Here is a 25,624-nt window from a genome sequence, read left to right on the forward strand (position 1 = left end):
TATCTGACACCATGTATGCCCTAAGTACCCTCATGTTCCAATATCTATATATATTGCACTGCTCCTCTCTTCACCATCTCTTCCATCTCCCTTTCTTTCTCTTTCTCTCCCGGTCTTATCCCACCTAACCTTTCCTGTTCCCAGCCTCCTTTTCTCTGTCCCTTTTCTCTGTTTCTTCCTAACATCATGCTGAACAGCTTAGTCGGCACTCAAGCTGAACACAGTATAAACAAATCCTTGGCAGGAGAGAGAAGGGTAATACTCCTCCACTGAATCCCTCCCCTCACTCCTGTTGTCCTTCGTCCTCTCTCCCTGCCTCACTGTCAGTTATAAAATAATATGTGTGCTGGCAGTCAGGGTTAGTGTACCCTGTTAGAAAGACTTAGTATAAGCAGTTAAAGAATCCAGCCAATACCTCTCCCTTCCACCATACTAGTCTGATTTTCATATTTTGTAATAGTCTTTCCTTATCACATACCTATATCTCCAGGAGTGTGGAGAAAGGGCCCCGCCAAAGATCCCAGAGTTCTCCTGTAATGACCAACCGGCTGCAGCAGGGTCAGATGGCAGAGAGTTGGATTTCATTTAAACTAGGCCTTATCAAATTGTTTTAGTCACATGTACCGAATACAACAGGTGTAGACCTTACAGTGAAATGCTTACTTACGAGCCCCTAAACAGTGCAGTTTCAAAAAATATGGATAATAGGAGAAAAGTATGTTACTATGCTGCATATTAGTTCTGTACTTTTTCATCCGGACTGTACCAATCATTTTGAGAGTAGCCTACATCAACTGTCCTAACCTCAATGTATATACCAGTATATAAATAAACCCCAAAATCCCAGTCTAACTATACTGAAGAAAAATATAAAACACATGCAACAATTTCAAAGATTTTACTAAGTTACAGTTAAAGAAATCAATCAATTTAAATACATTCATTAGGCCCTAATCTATGGATTTCACATGACTGGGCAYAGGCCCAGCCAATCAGAATGAGTTTTTCCCCACAAAAGGTCATTATTACCCACAGAAATACTCCTGTCCAGGTGGCTTGTTTCAGACGATCCCACAGGTAAAGCCAGATGAGGTCCTGGACTGGCATGGTTACACGTGGTCTGTAGTTGAGGCCATACTGCCAAATTCTCTAAAAACAGCATCAGAGGCAGCTTATGGTAGAGAAATTAGTATTAAATTCTGGCAACAGCGCTGGTGGACATTCCTGCAGTCAGCATGACAGTTGCACACGCCCTCAACTTGACATGTGGCATTGTTGTGACAAAACTGCACATTTTAAAGTGGCCATGTCTCCAGCACAAGGTGCACCTGAGTAATGATCATTGTTTAATCAGCTTCTTTATTTGCCACACCTGACAGGTGGATGGATTATCTTGGCAAAGTAGAAATGCTAACAGTGCTGTAAACAAATTGGTGCACAAAATGAGAAATAAGCTTTGAAAATGTCTGGGAGTCCATATTTCAGCTCATGAAACATTGGACCAAAACTTAACAATGTTGAGTTTATATTTCTCATTACAGTCATGGCGCAGTGTAGATCTTTGGTATCAATACATTGTAAAGAATGAGAAGCATTTTTCAAATTAAACTGAACTTTATTTCAGAATCAACATACAAGAAAGAGAGCTCTTGAAAGGTGGCCTAACATCTTTATTATTGACAGCATCTTACTGCATCTTTGCCAGTACAAACCCAACATTGAGACTTATTACCATCAGAGTGCAGTTTTAAAAGCAGTATCTAAATGAAATGTCTGTTTCTTTCTTATGTAGCCATGTTCGGTCGACATATTCAATTTAACATGATTTTAGACTTTGGTCACTAGGTTTGTGTGCAGGAGTATGTTTTATAGTCCCTGTTTTGGTCCAGTTTGGTCTTACATTTTTTTTTGTCTCTCCTGTTTGAGTTAGAGAGCTTCTGTCTTCAGTGACTGGCCCAGAGAGGGAGAAATGTACTGAGGTGTGGGGTGACAGGACATTGTCATGGTTTTAGGGGTTGTTGTTTAGGATCTGCCTGGGTCGCCCATACCCTGTCATGCCAGCCTGAGATGCCCCCTTATTGGTGCCCATCTGCAGGCCGATGACGCTCTTGCCTTCATTCAGCTGGTCCTCTGAGAAATCACGTCTGTTCTCCATCGATTTCCTGCAGACAGACACCGTCATGTACACCACACTACATTTATAGTCACTGTTCATGTAAGCAAACGTTTCCCTTTGAGATCAGTTTAATGACAGGACAAAAATTAGGTTCTGACTCACTTATGGAACCAGTTGGGGTCGCCACGGTAAGTCCCATCGTCCCTGGTGACAGCCAGGTTTCCCAGGGCCATCAGGGTCCTCTGGACAGCAGCCAGGTCTTTCCCTACAGACATTAATACACTTTAGTAGGAGGGACTGCAACTACTGTACAGCATATTCTATGAAACAATGAATGTAGATCCTTTAGACATGGTGAATAAGCAGCATTCGTATTTTAAATGCTCTGTATAGCATGCTAGTTGAACTGAGGATAGAAGTGATTTGTGTATTTGGTGTAATGTGGGAGGGTACAGCTGACGGCAGCTGGCTGGATGTACATACCCTCCCAGAGGTCGACTGTCTGGAACATGTCGGTCTTGGTGATGCCGTACTTCTCAGCCGCGTTGAGGAACTGGGAGATCTGCTCCATCTGTTTGAAGGCCATGCCGGAGCTCTGGATCTTCCTGATGGGCTTGTTCCCACTGGACAGGCTGTTTATCAGCTCACACAGCACCTGGAGAGGGGGAGACAGGGAGAGGGTAAAAGTATTCACTACCTGTGCAAGACTGGCAGACAAATTCAAGCAGACAGCTACATCTACCTCATACAAGGTATGAGAAAGAGACACTCACACATCCGTCCTTGAGCCAGTTCTGCCAGCCGGTCTTGCCTGCCTCGGGTTGGCCCACTCCAGCTCCACACTGGGCGATGATCCACTCGGTCAGCCTCTCCTCCAGATCCTGGTCATACTTTTTATCGATCTTACTCTGCACCTCACGGCTCAGACCGTAGGAGGGACCTTTGTTTGCCATGACTGTTCCTGCAAGGAGAGATATTGTTTCAGATAGGGCAGGCAAACATTGGTGCGTTCTCTTTGTTGTAGGTGGTATTTACCATTCCATACACTTGACTTCTATAGAAGCTAACAAAAAGGTAAAGACAAAGTAAGGCCAATTCTTTTACACTAACCCATAGTGGTAAGATTTATTAGGATCCCCATTAACTGCTGCTTACTTCCTGGGGTCCAAACAATCACAARAAAACAACAGCCTACATAATATACATCATACAAGATATTACTCCTTAAACAGCTTTAAAGATTGATAAACTGTTCAAAGGTAACATTTCTACACATTAAACATGCATTTTCAGAGCTAGGTAAAACCCTAATACATCGGCAGCTTAAAACCATGGCTCACCTGGGTTACAATACAACCAACTGAAAACAATTTGGGCACACCTATTTAAAATGGCAGGTGACCTAATTACCAGGAATAAAATCAGCTGTTTCAGTTAGCCACATCATTACTGCTTAGCCATTATAAATAAATAAATAATTAAACACATGACCACAATTTGCTGTAGAGGTTTGATATGGTGGACAAGTAAATGTAGAACTGTGGAAGTGACTGACTGAATAAATACATACAAAAAACACAACTTGCTCTTAAATAAATAACTTGAAGAAATATATATACTTTGAGTAAATATGATAAACCAGAAATGTCTGTAGGTGAGGAGCAACTTCCTCACATAGAGAATTCCATGAATACTGTGATAGGTTTTCTATATGTGTAACAGTGGCAGTGTAACTATTTTTGGTTTTGTCTTGGCTCAACAGGGACACTTAATAGATGGAACAGCACTCACATTCATGTCCCTGGCCTGCCGACACCCTCAAAACTGGCCCTGAGCCAACACAAATAGCTCCGTAATCAGAGTCTGATGATCTCTTTCTCTGTCTGTGTGTGTGTATGTGTGCAAATATATTTGTCAGGCCCTCTGATCTGGAGTTCAGAACTTATAACAGAGACCCTAAATGCCTACCAACTTGAAGACTACTATGCTAGGGGGGCACATAGTAGTGTGGTCTCCCGAGTGGCGCAGCGGTCGAAGGCACTGCATCTCAGTGCTAGAGGCGTCCTGGGCTGTATCACAACCGGCCATGATCGGGAGTCCCATAGGGCGGCGCACAATTGGCCCAGCGTCGTCTGGGTTAGGGGAGGGTTTGGCCGGGGTAGGCCGTCATTGTGAATAAGGATTTGTTCTTAACTGATTTTGCCTAGTTAAATAAAGGTTAAATAAATAAATAAATAAAAAATTAACATGGCCATAGTACAGACCACAAGATGGAGACTTCAAATCTAGACCTAATTCTTGGACTGTAGAATCGAAAAGTCTCAGCACCTGTGCTGGTATCTTGAATCATAACTATTACTGAACATCTCAGAGCTGAGGGTCAAAGGTTAATGTCATCTCTCTGTGAGCCTGCTGCTTTCATTGGCTCCTAGCTGCTTCCTGTCCTCCCCGGCCACACCCTGCTGTCTACATCCTGTTTGGCTTAGTCCTCCCAGCTGTCTCTCCTCTGTCACTTCCTTCCTTTCTCCCTGGGGTAGCTGTTACAGTTAACCTTCATATACGTACTCACTCTGTTATGTGTTTTGACTCTTCTGCGTATTAGCAAACCCTGTGGCCCAGTCCATACTATGCAACGTCTGTAAATGCACAGAGCATAATGCTAGCTAGATGAGATTGTTGGGCTATATGTCTACATCCGCAATTACCTTATGATCTTACTGTATGTCTCAAAGTGAGGCATACTGAATATCCCCTCTGAACAGGACATTGTTCAACAGATGACTCATGTTGCTGCATGGTGAGTAAAACATATGCGATATTAGTAAGAGATATTATCACGAGCAGCTAGAATTAACAGCAACATTCTCCTCCCCTCTCCTCTTTACTTGCCTCTAAAGTAAACATTCAGGTATCAGTTATCAAACCACATTAATTCATGCTATCACAATAGTATTCAATCAGGTCTTGTGGCTGTATAGCAGTGGAGGCTGCTAAGAGGGGGACGGCTCATAAGAATGGCTAGAATGGATCAAATGGAATGGCGAACACATACAATACCACGTGTTTGATACCATTCTACTCATTCCGCTCCACCCATTACCACAAGCACGTCCTCCCCAATTAAGGTGCCACCAACCTCCTGTGCTGTATAGGGGTATCAACGTGCAAAAGAAAAGGACAAGCAATTTAATACTGGCTTAATACTGTGTTTGGAAAGGAGGTGGAGGCACTGCTTGAGTGCATATGTCAATGTCAGTGTGTGTGTGTAGGAGCATAGTTGTATATGAAGACAGGCCCAATATAACACTGTAGCATGCAGGTACACGTCTGTTTTTTCACAGATCTTGTAAGTGATGTTTGAATTGGCACTGGCAAACCAGACTACAGTGAAACTGGAGAGCACATTCTCTTCCTTAAGCACCTCAATGCTCTGCTTCCTGTTTTTGTGCAGAGTGAGAGAAACATCTGTGAGAGATCCTCTATGATCTCTCTGGCCTTAGCAACGACACACACACAAACACGAAGATTGATTGTGTCTAAAATAGAATCCAAGACAGAATTTCAGATTGGCCATGCTTGCATATTATTTGTGCAATCCATTGTGTTAATAATTCTGTTTTGGCCGGGCCACAACTATCTTGATTCTTTCACAAGAGGTGTTACTCAATATGAGTGGTTGCGTGCACCGCTGTACTGTTTGTGACAGTTGTTAGCATTTATTGATGTTGGTCAGCTCTAACACAGAGAAAGCATTACTTCCTAATCCTAGTTCACTAGCTGTCATCCAGTAGCTAATGACTCCCAGACCAGAGCTATTAGAGCTAATAGCTAATAGTTCCATGTCAGTGTCTCTCCTCACCCAGAGAAAAGCAGAGCAGTGTAGGGTTATTATTACATATGTCATATGGGATGTAGAGGAAGGACCTGTTGTTCTCTTATCTGTCAGCCTAGTTATGTCACAACCAGAGTTTGTAACAGGATGCGACACTCAAATTAGTAGGATATGTTACGTTTGGTCTGGTTACATAAGGTTACTTAAAACTGTAATATGTAACTTTTGGGGTTATATGAGTTATAGATCTGTCATTCTCATTGAAAACAAGTCTAAGAAGTGGTAGACTGGTTCTATGTGCTCTATTTCTATGCTTCCCTTTTTCTAGTTTATTTTTTGCATCTTTTACTTTTGGTTTTGTTCACGAGCTTCAAACAGCTGAAAATACAATATTTTCGGTTATGGAAAAGATATTTCACAGCTGTTTAGATGGTACAATGATTCTCTACACTATACTTGCTAGTTTAGTCACATATACGGAAATTAGGCTAACTATTGTAATTTTAGCAACCAGGAATTGGAGGAGCGATTTCTGCATAGTACATCTTGAAGGCAACAACAAGAGTAGGGTGGTTGGTCAGGGTATAACGCGAATGTCCAGCAACCCAAAGGTTGCGTGTTTAAATCTCATCATTGACAACTTTAGCATTTCAGCTAATTAGCAACTTTGCAACTACTTAGTATGTTAGCTAACCCTTCCCCTAAACTTAACCTCTAGCCTAGCTAACGTTAGCCACTTAGCTAACGTTAGATTTAGCCTCCTAGCCACCTAACTAATGTTAGAGCCACAACAAATTGTAATTCGTAACATATCATAAGAAATGGATCATAGACACCCACAAATTAATACATGCCATACGAAACGTAAAATATCATACTAGTTGGAGTGTCTCGAATTTACATTTACTATGTTACGTCTACCCCTGAGTCCAGTTTGCATTTCCATGTAAAAGCCTTATGAGCACCAACATGTGAAGTTCATAGGAACACATCAAATGTGGTGTCAAATGAAAGCTAAGAGTCTATCTTTTTTACAAATTAAGGCATATATATTGTATATATGTAAATTTTTCTAAACATTTTCCATCCTAAACATTTGGAATAAGCAAAGGCTTTGAATTCTGGTCAAACAGATGGAAAAGTGATCTTAGAAAACATTGAGTATAATTTTTTTAAAGGTATTAGAAATACATCTAAGCAAAATAATGTTGATGTGTTGACCCCTGCAAACTAATACCAACAATTATATTTAGTTTTGCTGAATTCTTTGGCCTTTTGTAAGTTTAAGAAATATTGCCTAATGTCTTGTTATTGCCTGTTACCAAAAACCCAGATATCTTTAAAATGTTTTCTAATTTCTCTCCCTCATGATGAGGGAGGGTGATGAAATTAAACAGAATTAGCAAGTATAGGTAGACCTACTAAATCATTAGTGTTTTTACTGATAACATTTGGTTTATGATTTATTAAGTGATTAAAACACATAATTCTGTTACCAAGAAACAGAATGACTGCAACTTAAATGGCTACAAGGGAAGTTCATAGTAGTCACAAACCGCAGTTGGGTGACCTGCTACTATCAGTATAGGTGATGTTAACTGCAGAGAGAGAGAGACAGAAAACAGTTATGAGCTGAACATAACAGTATTCCACTGGCATACTGTTATGTTCAGCTCATAACTGTTTTCTGTCTCTTTCTGTCATCTGGTGGTCAAAGCAAGAGTGTGAAAACAGTCTGGACAACCCCTCCCTCTTTCCTTCTCTCTTGTCTCTCTCTCTCTCTGCAGTTAACATCACCTATCCTGGCTCTTACTGACACCTACCCATGAGCCCCCTCTCTTTCCATTTACTGTAACCAGTCCTCACTGTAATCACCCTCTCAGCACCGACCGACACCAGGCGTCCATGGAAGTTGAAAAGTAGTGCTAGTTAAAATTTGTTCAGTCCAAATCTGAACCAATCTGTTTCACAAGTTTGGACAGTACATTACAGTAAAGACAATTAGAGTAGAGTATAGATCAGTACATTAGTAGAGTTTAGTACAGTACAGTAGAGCACACTAGAGTAGAGTGCAGTATAATTGACTGTGTTGTAGTGTACTGTACTTTACTGTAGTGTACTGTACTATACTTTGCTGTGCTGTACTCTACTCTACTGTGCTCTACTGTGCTGCACTGTGATGTCCAAACTTGTGAAACATAGATGTCTATGATTGGTACAGGTTTGGTCTTGCTTGGGGGCGGAGCTCATTAGAATAATAGGCAGTGTGTAGAATAATYCCCAAACATGCAATGGATTATTTAAACATTTTCTACCTTTGTGTACTTATTCAGCCACCTAAGCCATACTGTTCACTCTGCTACCGTCCAGCAAACAGTACCGGAGCATCGGCTTTCAGATCAACAGAGATAGCTTCTACCCCAAGCTATAAGAGTGCTAAATAGACATAAAACTGCTAAATACAGTGCCTTCAGAAAGTATTCATACCCCTTGACTTATTCCACATTCTTGTGTTACAGCCTGAATTCAAAATAGATTAAATATATTTTTCTCACCCATCTACACATAATATCCCATAATGACAAAGTGGAAACCTGTTTTGAGAAATGTTTGCCAATGTATTGAACATGAAATTCAGAAATATCTAATTTACATAAATATTCCCACACCTGAGTCAATACTTTGAAGAGGCACTTTTGGCAGCTGTGAGTCTTTCTGGGTAAGTCTCTAAGAGCTTTCTACATCTGTATCTTTGTAGAGACTGGGTGTATTGATACGCCATCCAAAGTGTCATTAATACACCATGCTTAAAAGGATATTCAATGTCTGTTTTTTAAAAATCCATCTACCAATAGGGGACCTTCTTTGCGAGGCATTGGAAAACCTCCCTGGTCTTTGTGGTTGAATCTGTGTTTGAAATGTACTGCTCGATTGAGGGAACTTACAGATAATTGTATGTGTGGGGTACAGAGATGAGGTAGTCATTCAAAAATCATGTTAAACACCATTATTGCACATAGAGTCCATGCAACTTATTATGTGACTTGTTAAGCAAATTTATACTCCTGAACTTATTTATGCTTGCCATAACAAAGGGGTTGAATATTTATTGACTCAAGACCTTTCAGCTTTTCATTTTTAATGAATTTAAAAGCATTTCTAAAAACATAATTCCCACTTTAACATTATTGCGTGACAAAAACATCTCAATGTCAACCATTTTAAATCCAGTCTGTAACACAACAACATGTGGAGAAAGTCAAGGGATGTGAATACTTTAGTCAGGCACAGTAGTGAATTAAATGGTTACCCAGACTATCTGCATTGACTCTATCTGGCTATATGCACTGGCTATATGCACACTCACAAGACTATATATACACACACTATACAGTATACACACTCACTCACACACACTACACTGACACTCTCACACAAAAACCACACACATTCACGTAGTGTATACTACATACGGAGAGACGCGCATACCGACACATGCGAACATACACACATACACACTTTCACACTCATCATATGCTGCTGCTGATCTGTTCTTTATTCTTACTCGTATTATTATCTATCCTGATGCCTAGTCACTTTACCCTGACTTTATGTAAATATCTACCTCAAATACCATATTATTATCTATCCTGATGCCTAGTCAGCTTTTACCCTGACTTTATGTAAATATCTACCTCAAATAGATATTATATCTTCCTGATGCCTAGTATTTACCTGACTTTATGTAATATCTACCTCAAATACCATATTATTATCTATCCTGATGCCTAGTCACTTTACCTGACTTTATGTAAATATCTACCTCAAATACCATATTATTATCTATCCTGATGCCTAGTCACTTTACCCTGACTTTATGTAAATATCTACCTCAAATACCTTATTATTATCTATCCTGATGCCTAGTCCATTACCCTGACTTTATGTAAATATCTACTCAAATACCATATTATTATCTATCCTGATGCCTAGTCACTTTACCCTGACTTTATGTAAATATCTACCTCAAATACCTATATATTATCTATCCTGATGCCTAGTCACTTTACCCTGACTTTATGTAAATATCTACCTCAATACCATATTATTATCTATCCTGATGCCTAGTCACTTTACCCTGACTTTATGTAAATATCTACCTCAAACTATATTATTATCTATCCTGATGCCTAGTCACTTACCCTGATTTTATGTAAATATTACCTGAAATACCTTATTATTATCTATCCTGATGCCTAGTCACTTTACCCTGACTTTATGTAAATATCTACCTCAAATACCTCGTACCCCTGCACATCAATCTGGTACTGGTACTCCCTGTATATAGCTTAATTCTTGTGTATTGTATTCCTCTTATTTATTTATTTTTTACTCTGCATCGTTGGGAAGGGCTCGTAATCAAGCATTTCACGGTACAGTCTGCACCCGTTGTATTCGGCGCATGTGATAAATAACATTTGATTTGATTCAGGATGCATCACCATGAAGACAATGACATTCATAATTATGCATTTCTGTATAGTACAGATCAGGGACCCATGATGTCATTATGTTAATGGGTGTTTATCCACTTCACTTACAGTAGTTCAATAACCAGAATAGATTTTTTCTCAAATTCAAGGTGTCGTATCATAGCTGACACCCAATTCTGTCTGCAGACATCTTTGAATCTTAATTCAGAGTAGATATTTAACAGAGTTTTTGGAAAATGTGATCACATAAAAAACTGAGGGAGAGAAAAATCACTCTTTTACCAAACTGTACATCCGCACTGTTCTTCGAGTAAATGTGTTTTTGTAAAATTTTCTGTGGAAATTGTTAAAAGTAGTCCTTTTGCATAGAGTTGCATGGTTTGTTTAACTTTGCAATCAATGGTTTTTGTTTGGCATACATTTAAAGTGAAAAGTCGGAGTCTCCACGTCATTCTCTTACCATGGAATTGCCCGACAACAACTCTTGTAAATATCATCATAAATACCAGATTCTGCTCTAACCTGAAGGGCTGTTTCTCAATCTGATGATCTGCCTCAGAGCACTGTTTTAGCATGCCCAGAGAGGATCCGCCTTCAGCTCAGTACAGAGTAGTGATGGACATTCCGAGTATTTTCAGTGAGCCGGCTCATTTGTCTCCGTTCAAAAAGAGACGTTAATTTGGCTCCTAACCGGGTTTCGTTCAGTAGCACTTAAACATGTACCTGAAACCATGAAAAAACTGCAAATGTAAAGCCTACATAGTTGCCTGCCATTATGTCAGGTCGTGACGTGAGTTCATATACATTTGTACCTGARCAAATTATTAGATGGCCTGCCATTCTTTTTACACACTCCAAAAATGTGTTATCTGCAGATAATCGTTATCTGGACCTCAAAAAGCTGTAGTAACAGAATGCAAATCAGGGAGCCAAATGAACGACATTTCATGCAATTCGGTTCCCAACGTTCAAAAATAACCGTTTGTTTGCGATTAACGCATCACTAGTACAGGCACACGTCACTGGCTGGATCAGGCCTTCTCAACATGAGTGCTCTTGATTGGCTGATGAGGACTGTTATGGGTTGGCAGGGGCAGTTAGATTACTACAGATACCCCTATCCTTCCCAAACCTCACTCAAACCTTATAGAAAGTTTATAACAGGTTCTATAAACTGTGTGAAACGCCGTGGGTTAAACCTGTGTGCTGCGTCAAAGAACCGGAATACATCCATGTGTGATTGAGAGTTCATAAATCTGTTTACTGCACTTTTCCCCAGGAAGGGAAAAGAGGAAGGAGAGGAGGGCTGCTAGCATAGTCTGCTATTGTATATGCATGGAGTGGGAGGAGGGGGGCAGGATAGAGCTGTTGGCTCCTGACAAGGCCAAGCCTTCTGCTACAGGCACAGACCAGGCTTCTCAAAACAACAGTCTGCCCTTACTCAGCCTGTAAAGCCATTTGTACCTCCTATTACCCAATATGTGCTCTGTGTCCTCATTCAAACATGGCTCAATCATTGCTGTTACAGGTGACTTTATTACAGGGATGTGAAACAGAGTGTGAAAGCTACTGGGGTCACTGCACAAAAGATCCATCATTCAATGTTTCCAAAGCAACTTGTAAATGTCATGTCACAGTGTTTTCAGGGAATACACTTAAACATCCCTCACATATAAGGTTTGACTCCCACACCACAGCTACACTAAGGTCTGGTACCGGCAGATAGACAGGAAATGAAGAGGAACCATGTATTACACAACACTCTCTGACCGCATGTTGAGATAGATAGCCCTTTCTCCATCTCAAAGATACAGTACATACATCATGAGAAAGAAAGCCCCTATATCATTCCATGAATTTGTCTTGCATGGAGCTGCCCYTTTTAAAAAGGGGTGTAGCTAGTGTGTGCAGCCAGGTCACCCGTGATACATATCAGTATTCGACGTCCATCCATGTCTGAGGACGTTGGGAGATGACGTGYAAACCGGCCACTAGGGGCAACAGTGAGCGTTGTTACCGTCAAGTAGGTTTTGGTTTAGCTAGGGTGTTGTGGAAGGGGGTGGTGGATGGGTGTCAGCATCTGCTTCTGATTCCAAAGGTTGCAAGTTTGAATCCGGCGATAMAAAGTTGTTTTTGAGATTTTTGTTCTAAGCCTATCCCAAACCTTAACGCTTACCTTAACCAGTCGGAGTTAATGCCTAACCTTAAGATTTCGGAGTTGATGGCTAAACTTAACCTTAAACACTTCAAAAACACTTCGCAACCTTAAACACTTCGAGCTAGTTGAATGTGTGTGTGTGAGAGTACTGAGAGCAGGACTTGATAAGAAGCAGGATCTGATGATGCAGGATCTGATAGTGAACAGGATCCATATGATAGAGCCTCTCTGGGCAGAGTGAAGTACAAATTGATGCTTAATTTCTGTGTAAGTCTATGGAAGGGGTATGGTTTGTTTAACTTTGCAATCATTGGTTTTTGTTTGACATTCATTTTAAAGTGAAAAATCTGAGTCACAGCATCATTCTGTTATTGTGGAATGAATGAATGAATTAGATATATGCCATGCATAGACGGAGTGAGAGAGGGCAGGATGTGTGTGAGTCAGGGAAGACCATCTTCCTCAGTGAATTTCATAAAAATAATAATATTGAAACATTTAAAAAGTTATCATTTTTAAAACTATGCTAAATATATTCACGTCACCAAATAATGGATTAAAACACACTTTTTTGCAATTAAGGTCTACAGTAGCCTCAACAGCACTCTGTAGGGTACATTGACTTCAATACAAAAGCTAGGAGGCTCATGTTTCTCACCCCCTTCCATAGACTTACACAGAAATTATGACAACTTCAAGGGGACGTCCTCCAACCTATCAGAGCTCTTGCAGCATGAACTGACATGTCCATCCAATCAAAGGATCAGCGAATCAATCTAGTATTGAAAGCAATAGCTACAGCTAGCTAGCACTGCAGTGCATAACATGTGGTGAGTAGTTGCATCAAAGAGAGAGAAAGACAATAGTTGAACAGTTTTGAACAACTTAATGTCTTCAAAAATGAAGGAGAAGCAGAAAAAAAAGAAGGATACTTTCACTTACTTAGCTGGCATATGCAGCTAGCTAGTTTAGCCTACTCAAACACCCGGCTCAAACAGAGGGATGCTATGTTAGCTAGCTGGCAATGACTATCCAACACAACCCTGGGACTCTTCCAAGTCAAGGTAAACTTTTGGTTTTACTAGTTTATGGCCACCAGGCCCGCTGGTGTAATTGCTTACCGACTGTACTGCATAACTGTAGTAGGTTTACTAACTCGTTAGTTCTATTAGCTATGTTGACTATGATTTTACTTTAGCTAATATGGTGACAACGATGTAGGCTGTGTGTAGCGGTTATGAGATGGTTTGTCTTAGAAAGGTTTTTTCGCCTGGTCACATTCATTGAAGTCCACAGGTGAAGGGAAAAGGTGAGAGGAGGAGAGCGCATAAATGTGAGAAGGAATACAACGTGGCTGCCATGAAAGTGATCTGTGTTTACATGTGATCAGGGGTGTATTCATTCCGCTGATTCTGTTGACAAATGTTTAAATGGAAGCAAACGGAAAAAAACGAGGATAAACATACCTGAATTTGTCCAATAGAAACTCTTGTTTGAAACTGTTGGACTAATGGTTACACCCTAGACCAGCTAGATGCAGGCAAGAGTGTACAAGGCAGTATTGAATGTGTCACTGTCTGTCACCTCAAATTTTCTCTCGACATGTGTGCACCTGCTGTATGTTGTAAACTTTCATTCATAAGCTAGGTTGTAGCAACCTCGTGATGGAATTATGGAAAAGTTTAGTATCATGTAGTACCCTAAACTAATCAATGTTACATTGAACTGGGTGAATGGAATATGAATGACAGTCATCTAATGTGCTGTAATAGAAATAAGGCCATACTCATTCATTTTTTTAAATCCTCGCTCATCTTAAACGGCACCGACCGCCACTGGTGTGTGTGTGTGTGTGTGTTTAGAGGTTGAATATAAAAAAGATGAAGGTGTACCCCATGTGAGTATGTCTACAGCCTTTTCGCCCTCTCTCTCATCCATGTAATCCTAAAATAGACTGTCCAAAACTATAGAACGCTGTCAGTAGCAACTTACCAAGCATGCTAGAGAAAGTACTAGACACCATTTTGACAATGTCTGATACACCAGGAAATGTAACAGTATGAATTAGAGACAAATGTGTTAAGAAGGAGCCAGGTATGTACTTACAGTGCTTAGTTGGGAGCAGCTTTAGTTGTTCAGATGCGTGCAAGTGGCTTTGGGCCTGTGTTTCTGTGAGCTGGTGAAAAATAGTTCCTCTCTTCTCCTTTACAACAGAGTACAGAGTCTGCTCTCAGGGAGTGCCGGCTTAAAAAGAACAAACACGTTTGTCTTAAATGACTTCACCACATTCAAGAGAAAAAGTGAGTGAGAGAGAAAGAGGGGCGGAGAGGACAGAAGYGGAGGAGGAAACCACAGCCMTAAAAGGATATGGACTTTTTTCTCTTTTTTTCTCTTTTTTTTTCTATGAGCTTCTAGGACTCTTATTTCATTCTATGACACATCTTTTTATTTTCTCTCTCTTTTCACCCCTGTAAGTGTACCTCCTTATTTGGGAGAAGGACAGGGAGTGAGAGCGCCGCTGCCAAAGGGGTTGGTTTGGTCAGCTTGAGGAATTCTCCAAATATCTCCATCTACCACTTTGTCTAGAGAACAGACGGAGGGAGAGAGAGCGGGAAGGAGGGATGAATGAGGAATAAAGTAGAGAGTACGGTGGTTTAGGGGGACCAGGGGGAGGAAGATGCTTTCAGTAATTAGAGAGCGTAAGGAAGGAGACACTTCTAGGGGAAGTTGACTTTATTGCCTCTATATTAATATTTTGTTATTTGTGGTTTAWGTCTTTCATAAAAGGTAAAAGAAAACATATGGTAGCCATGGAATGTACTTTTGTTCCATGAGAGAAGTACAGTACGATAAGTACGTAAGTGAGGGCTTGAGCAAATGAGAGGAACCATAATGTAAGCCTGTCAGTCAAAGTGCAAATACTGCTGATTTGTTTTGCTTTGTTGYGTGTTTAGTTCCTTATCCTTTTTTGAACGTTTCCCTGGTTCTAAAGAACATAAACCCCAATCACATATAAACACACCCATGCCAGTGGTATATGACAGCATTACAGACACACTCTAATTACTGAAAGCATCAAAGCTGGGACCGAGAGACTGAAAAACACCCTCTATCTCAAGGCCAATAGACTGTTTAACAGCCATCACTAACAATGAGTGGCTGCTGCCAACATACTGACTCAAATCTCTTGCCACTTTAATAATTAATAATTGGATGTAATAAATGTTTCACTAGTCACTTTAAACAATGGCACTTTATATAATGATTACACACCCTACATTACTCATCTCATGTATATACTGTACTCGATACCATCTACTGCATCTTGCCTATGCCGCACGGCCATCGCTCATCCATATATTAATATGTATATATTCTTATCCATCCCTTTACACTTGTGTGTATAAGGTAGTTGTTGTGAAATTGTTCGATTACTTGTTAGATATTACTGCAATGTCGGAACTAGAAGCACAAGAATTTCGCTACACTCGCATTAACATCTGCTAACCATGTTTATGTGACCAATCAAATTTGATTTGACACACAATCACACCCTCAACAGCCTTGGTGGGGCATTCTATAGCTTGAGAGGCCATTGAGGTTAAACATTGACATCACAGAGTGCATCACTGGGAAGAGTCAGCATTAGTATGAAGTAACTGTCTGACCCTAACGGTCATTCCAAGGAAAGTTATTGGGTAATGTTGTATCAGTGCCACATTAGCCTCTAGGCTATTCTGTGTAGAGGTGCCATGTGTGATTTGTCTATATTGTCTATTGTTCTCCATTAAAGGGCACCAGACTGAAATATATCTCTTTAGCCACCAGTCCTTGGGCTACTGAGCTAGTAAAACTACCAAATTGTTTAATGGAAGTCCTTACCCCATCCTAAACTGAATTGGTCCACTGAAGACCCTAATTATTCAGATGAGATATTCCAGCTTTCCTGGGTTGGCTCAGGGCATAGCCTTGATCTATTTACAGTGCATTTGTGAATGTAGCTTATTGCATTGGAAAAACAAAGGTTACTGATGGACATTTGTATGCATTGTTCAGGAAGCCATACTCCTGAGGTACTGACCTGTTGCACCCTCTACAACCACTGTGATTATTATTTGACCCTGCTGGTCATCTATGAATGTTTGAACATCTTGAAGAACAATCTGTTCTTAAATGGCCATGTACTGTTATAATCTCCACCCGGCACAGCCAGAAGAGGACGGGCCACCCCTCAGAGCATGGTTCCTCTTTAGGTTTCTTCCTAGCATCCTGCCTTCCGAGAGAGTTTTTCCTAGCCATCGTMCTTCTACATCTGCATTGCTTTCTGTTTGGGGTTTAATGCTGGGTTTCTGTATAGCACTTTGTGACATCTGCTTATGTAAAAAAGGTTTTATGAATACATTTGATTGATTGATTAAAATGATCCTATATAAGGCAGAGGATGACAGACAGATAGATTGAGGGATGGGGGATGGGGGAAAATGCACAGGTAGAGGAAAGATAAGCAAACAGTGTGTGTGAACATGGCCAGCCAACCTGTGAATGGTCCCAGTGCACACCGATGAGAAATACCACGTGTGTATGAGACCTGAGTCCTTGAGCTGGTGGTAGTAGAGTTCTTCTGCTGAGTTAGCATTTATTCATGACCGTCCATACGTTTAGCAACCAGCAGCACTGGAGCTAAAGTTAATGACTACGTTTAATGATTTCCGTTTTACACTGTATATTATGCTAAATCACAGCAACCTTTTTGCTTTGGTGATGTGAAATTAAACAAAATTAACAGCTGGATTCTGCATTAGTAAGATTATTATTATTATTTTTTTAAATAATACATAGAAAGTGTTTTTTTAAGGAGTATGATCAGTCAACTGCAATGTATGTGTTGGTATTGACTGTGAAGTACTGTTGTATGTGGGAGTGTACACTACATGACCAAAAGTATGTGGACCCCTGCTCGTTGAACATCTCCTTCCAAAATCATGGGCACTAATATGGAGTTGGCCACCCCTTTTCTACTTTAACAGCCTCCACTCTTCTGGGAATGCTTTCCACTAGATGTTGGAATACTGCTGAGGGGACTTGCTTCCATTCAGACACTAGAACATTAGTGAGGTCGGCACTGATGTTGGGTGATTAGGCCTGGCTCACGGTCTGCGTTCCAATTCATTCCAAAGGTGTTCGATGGAGTTGTGGTCAGGGCTCTGTGCAGGCCAGTCAAGTTCTTCCACACCGATCCCGACAAACCATATCTGTATGGACCTCGCTTTCTGCACGAGGGATTTGTCATGCTGAAACAGGAAAGGGCCTTCCCCAAACTGTTGCCACAAAGTTGGAAGCACAGAATTGTCTAGAATGTCACTGTATGCTGTAGCGTTAAGATTTTCCACTGGAACTAAGGGGCCTAGTCTGAACCATGAAAAACAGCCCCAGACCATTATTCTTCTTCCACCAAACTTTACAGTTGGCACTATATATTGGGGCAGGTAGCMTTTCCTGGCGTCCACCAAACCCAGATTTGTCTGTTGGACTGCCAGATGGTGAAGCATGATTCATCACTCCAGAGAATGCGTTTCAACGGCTCCAGAGTCCAATGGCGGCAAGCTTTACACCACTCCAGCCGACCTTTGGCATTGTACATGGTGATCTTAGGCTTGTGTGCGGCTGCTTGGCCATGGAAACTCATGACATGAAGCTCCCAACGAACAGTTCTTGTGCAGACGTTGCTTCCAGAGGCAGTTTGGAACTCTGTAGTGAGTGTTGCAACCAAGGACAGGCGATTTTTACATGTTATACGCTTCAGCACTCGGTGGTCCCGTTCTGTGAGCTTGTGTGGCTTACCACTTCACGGCTGAACCGTTATTGCTCCTAGACGTTTTCACTTCACAATAACTGCACTTACAGCGCCTTCGGAAATTATTCAGACCCCTTGACTTTTTCCACATTTTGTTACGTTACAGCCTTATTGTAAAATGTATAAAACATTTAAAAATCTACACACAATACCTCATAATGACAAAGCGAATGTCACAATTCCAAAAGTGGTGATGAAGGAGTCAGGCGCAGAGAGCAGGGTAGTGAGAAGCAAGTGGATTTAATATTCCAAAAGAATATAACGAGACGGCTACGCCACACATACAAGGGCGCGTCAAGTAACAGTCCAAAACAAACAAGACAAAATCCACATGGAACAGACACCACAAGAAAATACGACACCACAAACAGAAAAACAAGCCCGCACAAAAGTCGGCGGGCCAACTGGGTTTAAATAGCCCACAATGAACCTAAACACAAAACAGGTGCAACAAATCAGACAAAACTAAATGAAACAGAAAAGGGGATCGGTGGCAGCTAGTAGGCCGGAGACGACGACCGCCGAGCGCCGCCCGAACGGGAAGAGGCACCATCTTCGGCGGGATTCGTAACAGCGAAAACAGAAACACCTTATTTACATAAGTATTCAGACACTTTGCAATGAAACTTGAAATAAAGCACAGGTGCATCCTGTTTCCATTGATCATCATTGAGATGTTTCTACAACTTGATTGGAGTCCACCTGTGGTAAATTCAATTTATTGGACATGATTTGGAAAGTCTATATAAAGTCCCACAGTTGACAGTGCATGTCAGAGCAAAAATCAAGCCATGAGGTCGAAGGAATTGTCCGCTCCAAGACAGGATTGTGTCAAGGAACAAATCTGGGGAAGAGTACCAAAAAATGTCTGCAGCATTGAAGGTCCCCAAAAACACTGTGGCCTCCATCATTCTTAAATGGAATACGTTTGGAACCACCAAGGCTCTTCCTAGAGCTGGCCGCCCGGCCAAACTGAGCAATCAGGGGAGAAGGGCCTTGATCAAGGAGATGACCAAGAACCCTCCCATGCCACTGACCACAGCAGAGAGAGAAGAGACGGAGGGAGAGAGGAGGGTTYAGACATTAATGTAGCCTACTGTAACTGATGTTGAATGATGCAAAGTAGCTACTTTAACACGTGTTGATTTGTAATTTTTTGGAAACATATACAGGGATTTCAGTACTGTTTTACAGAGTATAAAGTCCCAGAGTTCATAAACTTTCATAGGCATGATGATGATGAACGCTTTACCTGCTGCTTCCTTCGGGAAGGAGGTCTGGACTCTCACATTGAGATACAGCGCCCCCAAGAGGAACAGAGTGGACACTCATCTGAGACCCAAAGGACACAGACAGCACTGGAAAATGTGGGGAGAAATATCATTTTATAGCCCTAAAATACAATGTGATCTTGCTTATAATATAGAGTAGAAAATCTACAAACACAACATCCATTTAACATGCACAACACGGCAAAAACAGTAATGCAAGTTATTTTCCTTTCTGACACACCCCACTGCCAGCACAATCCCCTAAATCCCTTTCCACACACACTTCCAATCCCAGGTCCCTGGACAGGACACCCAAACTAGGTGTGAAGGCAGGAACCTGCAGGGTCCACTTAGATTATCAGGCAGTGTGTAATGTGTACAGCTACTGTAGCTGTCTGTGTGTATTATTATTATTAGGTCACTGGTGGCAGGTGGACTGATAGCATCAGTGAGGTTGTTGATTATGATCTGTGAGTGGGTTCCTCCTGGTTTTGTCTCAGTCCCAGTGTTCTTGGGTTTCAATTGGACACTGATAATGCCTGATCAAGGGGGGCATAGTTTAGGGGATTGTCCTTCCCCCTTTCCTGTCCTACTCACTCATTCCGAGGGTTCATTCGTGTGGTGACATAAGTAATGAATCTGACAGTGAAGGTGTCATGGTTTGTGTGAATAATGCGCTGGGCAGGTAATCTATCTATTGACATCTTATCCTAGCTCACTGTCGTGATCAGTGTCACCGCATCCAATTCACATCAAAATGGTTCTGAGGGGCACATTGTTCTGAGATTAGAATCTTCTGAAAGCTGGCACAGGCTGCGCTTGAATTAAGATTTCTGGAGGAAAGCTAAAGTTATGGACACCAAGCTCTCTGTGCTATAATCCCCTTACCTTTCCCTGAGAACACAGGACAGAGAGAGGAGTTGATGGACCTGAGGAACTGTTATTATCTTCACTAATCACCTCAGTCACTACCTCTCATGATAATCATATTAGAGAGAGAGGAGGAAATGGAGGAGTTACACTCCCATGTAATATGATCCCTGTGCAAAGTGCTGCTATTCTGGTGAATTGTCTGCAGACTAAACTCATCCGTTTTAGAAGAGTGTACATTACACTTATGAAGAAAATACAGACGTCCATGCTCACATACAGTACCAGTCAAAAGTTTGGACACGCCTACTCATTCAAGGGTTTTTCTTTATTTTACTATGTTGTACATTGTAGAATAATAGTGAAGACATCAAAACTATGCCAAGAAAATGCCAAGACTGTGCAAAGCTGTCATCAAGGCAAAGGGTGGCTACTTTGAAGAATCTCAAATATAAAATATATTTTGATTTGTTTAACACTTTTTTGGTTACTACATGATTCCATTTGTGTTATTTCATAGTTATGAAGTCTTCACTTATTATTCTATAGTGTAGAAAATAGTTAAAATAAAGAAAAACCATTGAATGTGTAGGTGTGTCCAAACTTTTGACTGGTCCTGTAGGTAACTGGGTGGTTAACTGTTGGAACTAAACTGTTGATAAATCTGATCATTTATAAACATTCCTTCCTCCATTGTCCTCCTGCTGTGCAGTCATCCATTTAACTAATGATGTATTTTATAACCCCCAGATCAAAAGCTCCAACACAACTTGATATCAGCTTCATCTAAGCCTGAGAAAAAGGCAGTAAAGATTGTTAATATTCCTCTATCACAGTCCTGTGGTTTTCCAATAACTTATTGCCATATCTGATCACTGATCAGGTAACTGAGAGATCACACCCCATTACTAAATATGAGCCCTAAATATGAGACAAAAATATAAGGCCTGAATATGCTTGCTACCTGGCTGGTTGTGTTGTTTTGGAGAACACAATGCTGCAATGAAAGTGTTTTTGAGTTTATAAGTAGGCTAGTTCTGGTTCATACTCAAGGTTCAATTTCAGGATATTGTGCCTGGTTTCGGGTGTCTTAGGTATAAATATGTGGTTAACACTTGGTATTTCATCATTGAATCATATTCCCAGAACAATATAAAAAGCCTATCATTGACATCTATCTGAAATAAAKACACATTTTTGACACCGTTGATGCTGACATTTTACAGATGTCAGAGAATCACTCAGGCCATTGTGAATCACTCAGGCCATTGTGAATCACTCTGGCCATTGTGAATCACTCAGGCCATTGTGAATCACTCTGGCCATTGTGACATCAGCTGATGTAAGAAGGGTTTTATAAATACATTTGATTGAATTTGATTGATGGTTCTGCCATTATGAGTGTTTGTAAGTGAAACAGAGACAATAATGGAGCAATCAGAGATATTTCTCATCACTGCAATTTATTGTTGGAAAGTTGAAACCATGGCCACACAGGGTACATTCAGTACATGACAGTAGGTGTACAATTCCACTGTGAGTGGGTCGGCAGACACAGCAAGGGTTCAAACTGTAGAACCCAGTTCCTACATTTGAATATAAAAATGAATTTTATCAAACAAAACTATGCTACATTTTATCTCTGGGACCCTCAGGATGACAAATCAGAGCAAGATTACTGAATGTAAGTACATTATTTACCTTCAGCGGTGAATGTATCAAACCAGTTGTCGTGATAAACGTTTTTTGTTGTTGTGCACTCTCCTCAAACAATAGCCTGGTATTTTTTCACTGTAATACATACCTTAAATTGGGACAGTGCAGTTAGATTAACAATAATGTAAGCTTTCTGCCCATATAAGACATGTCTATGTCCTGGGAATTTTGTTTGTTACTGACAACATCATGCTAATCACATTAGCACATGTTACCTCAACCATCCCATGGGGGGGACACGGATTAACTAAAGTTACTTTGGAAAAGTAGTTCACTACATCCAAACTACTTTGTGATGTTAACATAATGTGTAATTTAGCCTATTAAACACAAAAACGATGTTTGAAGTGAGAATTAGGCAGGTCTGAGGCTGAAAACAAAAATACAATTCTTGCCTACTTGCCTACCACCCATATTTAATTTAGCAAAAAAGTAGTGCGTAGTTTCAGTAGTTAGCTACACCGCTAAATGGCAAAGAATTATTATTATTAACTACTGAAAACACTAACAGCATTTGCATTTAGTTCAAATACCACCAAGCTACTGCAAAATGTTGTTTAATTACTAGTTGAGCTACATGAAGTTCACTACTCCCCAACACTGCTGAGTTCATGGCATCTAATTCTCTTCAGCAAGCCACCTGTATCATGTACTTCTACACCGTGGGTCAAAGGGTTGTGTTCATACATGTTCGAATTCAAAACCATTTCCATTTAATGTATTTTAACATTGATTAGTTGAAACCCCAAGTCTGGTAAAACATTTATTAGAGAAATATGCTATTAACAATATGTTTTATCCCACAGGGCATGTTGAGCAGGTGATAGAGCTAATAAGAGCAGAATCTGGGACAAGAACAAAGTTAGAGAGGGAAGGATAGAGACAGAGACTCTACTCATGAAGAGGAGTGAGCTCCTAGTGGTCAGTCAGGGGTGTAGTGGCTCTGGTCGTCACAGGGGAAGCAGCCAGGGGGCAGAGGGCAGGAGGACAGCACGGTGCTGGCCATGTCCTCGTGGTTCCTCTCCTACAGCGTGGCCAGGCTCCGGGTGTTGTGGTACAGGCTGGCGCAGCCTGCCAGTAGGGTCCCAGGGGAGCCTGCATCACTCCACACTGTCAGGGCCAGGCTGTAAACCCCAGAGCGGGGCGTGGTGAAAAGCCCTGACGACACATTGTAGGCCTGCCAAGTTGATGAACACGTGCTAGTAAGCTACGGTGATCTGCTCCCTCACCTAACCCACACACTAACTCCAGCGTGCCAAGGCCACAGAGAACGCTTTTACAGCTATCTACACAGTAGGGGGGTGGAATGATGGTCAGAGATACACAGGGAAAGAGGAGTTGTGAAATGAGTGTAGCTAGAGGAGCTACAGTACTTGGCAGTTAGTCAGAAGCCTATTGAAGTAGTTATGTTGATTCATAGTTTCTACTTTCTACTAGAGCAAGTACAATAGGAGCTGTAGCCAGGTGGTAAAAGTACATCGCTGTATTTATTTATATCTACTTTTGTTTTTAATAGAAAGCAGAGCCACTACTGTTTATGCATTTCCCTTTGTACTTATTGTACTCAGATTGTTTTTATGCACTTCACTAACAGATGTATTTCACTTGATTGTGATTTAGACTGAACTTTACTTTATGGTGACTTCACCTTGTGGTGATTTCCCTCCTACAGTACATGATCCTATTTTAAATTCAAGCTTTGACAGGACAAACAACCCCGATGGAGTTTTGTGTCCTGTGCTGGGTTTACTTTCGCCAGGCTACACATGGATCGTCAATAATCTGATTGTAAAACACACAGATATGCAGGCATAGATAAGACTCTCACCCTTAATGTCAGCCAGTGCAGTCTGGGCTGTCTCTAGGTGTGTCTTTAGTTGGGTCAGAGTAGTGTTGTAATAGTTCTGCAGCTGCCCCACCTGTCTCTGCATCACACCGCAGCCACAGGATGCTGGGTCTGTCATACACTCTGTACACATGCACACACTAACAATCTGTACACACTAACACACATCCTCATTGAGACTCAAACCAGACTATTATAAACACTTACATACAGTATAGACAATTCCTCTGTGTTCTTTGTCTCTCACAGTGTTGTCTCGGGCTGTTCCAGGAGAAGATCCTGTCTACAACACACACAGCAGCACGATACCTGGGAGAGAGGACAGGACGCAACACAGACACATCCTCACACACAAGGCATTTTTTTAAAAGTGCATTCCTAACACAATAGTGAATTGAACTCTTCTGAACTGATCTGAACATTCACGAAAGCACACTCCCACTGAACATGACATAGAATGTCACATGCAAGCAGAGCATCCTTCATCACCTATCCCAGAGGGATGTTCCACCCATAGCAACATGCTACAGAGGACAGTCAACTACAATAAACGCCATTCCATGTGTCTCACCTCACATCTTTCAGCTCAGGTCTCAGATAGACAGGGGGTGACTATGTATTGGGGAGGTCCTCATTCACTTTATAGCCTTCTTGCACCAGTATGGGACTTAATAACAGAGGAAGCAGACTGGCTTGGTAAAGGTATTAGGGACAGATACTGTGTTTTGGGGTGTGCAGTACCCAATGGAATAGTACTAATCCCTGTGACTTTGATATGAATTGATAGAGTTGTGTGTGTGTGTGTGAGTGTGTAACAGAGAGAGAAAAAATAACTCTTTCACATGGTCTGATTTGCTGCTCAGTGATTTATTTGAGCGTTTACATAGTATTTTCCAGCTCTTCAGAACAGAGGGAGACACAGCTAGACTGTACAATGATCAGGAAGGACAGAACAACAGTGTAGTCAGGAGGCTCCRAGTCCTCCAACAGACAGTGTTCCCATCTTCTCAGAGGAGGAGAGGACTCATCTGTCTCTTATTCCATGTGTCCAATCTACAGCACAAGCAAAGGACTATAATGTCCAGATACAGTCTATATATCTTTGAATGTATTCACCATTCATTAATCTATTACATCATCTAATAATGTATTTATGAATTCATCCATTTATATTTCCAATATACAGTTATTATAGCAGAGCAGATGAAGCTATGTACATCAGTTGAGAAGGATGTGGGTGAAAGAAGTGCATAATACCAGGGCATTAGTGTTAGAAGCAACCTCAATGATAAGGCACAATGTGTGTAGTGGTAGGAAGCTGAGTTACTTCCTGTAGTAGTAGGGAGCTGAGTTACTTCCTGTAGTAGTAGGGAGCTGAGTTACTTCCTGTAGTAGTAGGGAGCTGAGTTACTTCCTAGTAGTAGTAGGGAGCTGAGTTACTTCCTGTAGTAGTAGGGAGCTGAGTTAC

At 41.1% G+C, this 25,624-nt stretch overlaps 1 protein-coding gene across 1 annotated transcript; it reads right to left on the reverse strand.

The window, feature by feature from the left end:
• Window positions 1–1,594: 1,594 nt before the first annotated feature.
• On the reverse strand, window positions 1,595–14,888 carry LOC111950866 (transgelin-2). The gene is made up of 5 exons (XM_023968784.2): window positions 14,706–14,888; window positions 2,890–3,077; window positions 2,600–2,771; window positions 2,279–2,381; window positions 1,595–2,162 (listed from the first exon to the last, which is right to left on the reverse strand). Exons 2-5 carry the CDS (start codon window positions 3,067–3,069, stop codon window positions 2,009–2,011), a joined length of 609 nt encoding a protein of 202 aa, XP_023824552.1. The 5' UTR covers window positions 3,070–3,077; window positions 14,706–14,888; the 3' UTR covers window positions 1,595–2,008.
• Window positions 14,889–25,624: the final 10,736 nt, after the last annotated feature.

Source organism: Salvelinus sp. IW2-2015, linkage group LG23 (assembly GCF_002910315.2).
Source record: "Salvelinus sp. IW2-2015 linkage group LG23, ASM291031v2, whole genome shotgun sequence".
Taxonomy (NCBI): domain Eukaryota; kingdom Metazoa; phylum Chordata; class Actinopteri; order Salmoniformes; family Salmonidae; genus Salvelinus; species Salvelinus sp. IW2-2015.

What these genes read in the sequence shown, in the direction of transcription:
- LOC111950866 (XM_023968784.2), bottom strand. Translation starts at nt 3,069, where the DNA reads ATGGCAAACAAAGGTCCCTCCTACGGTCTGAGCCGTGAGGTGCAGAGT. An exon ending in ACTGGCTCAAGGACGGATGT is followed by an intron (nt 2,772 to 2,889) that starts GTGAGTGTCTCT and finishes CCCCCTCTCCAG; the next exon opens with GTGCTGTGTGAGCTGATAAA. An exon ending in GACAGTCGACCTCTGGGAGG is followed by an intron (nt 2,382 to 2,599) that starts GTATGTACATCC and finishes TAATGTCTGTAG; the next exon opens with GGAAAGACCTGGCTGCTGTC.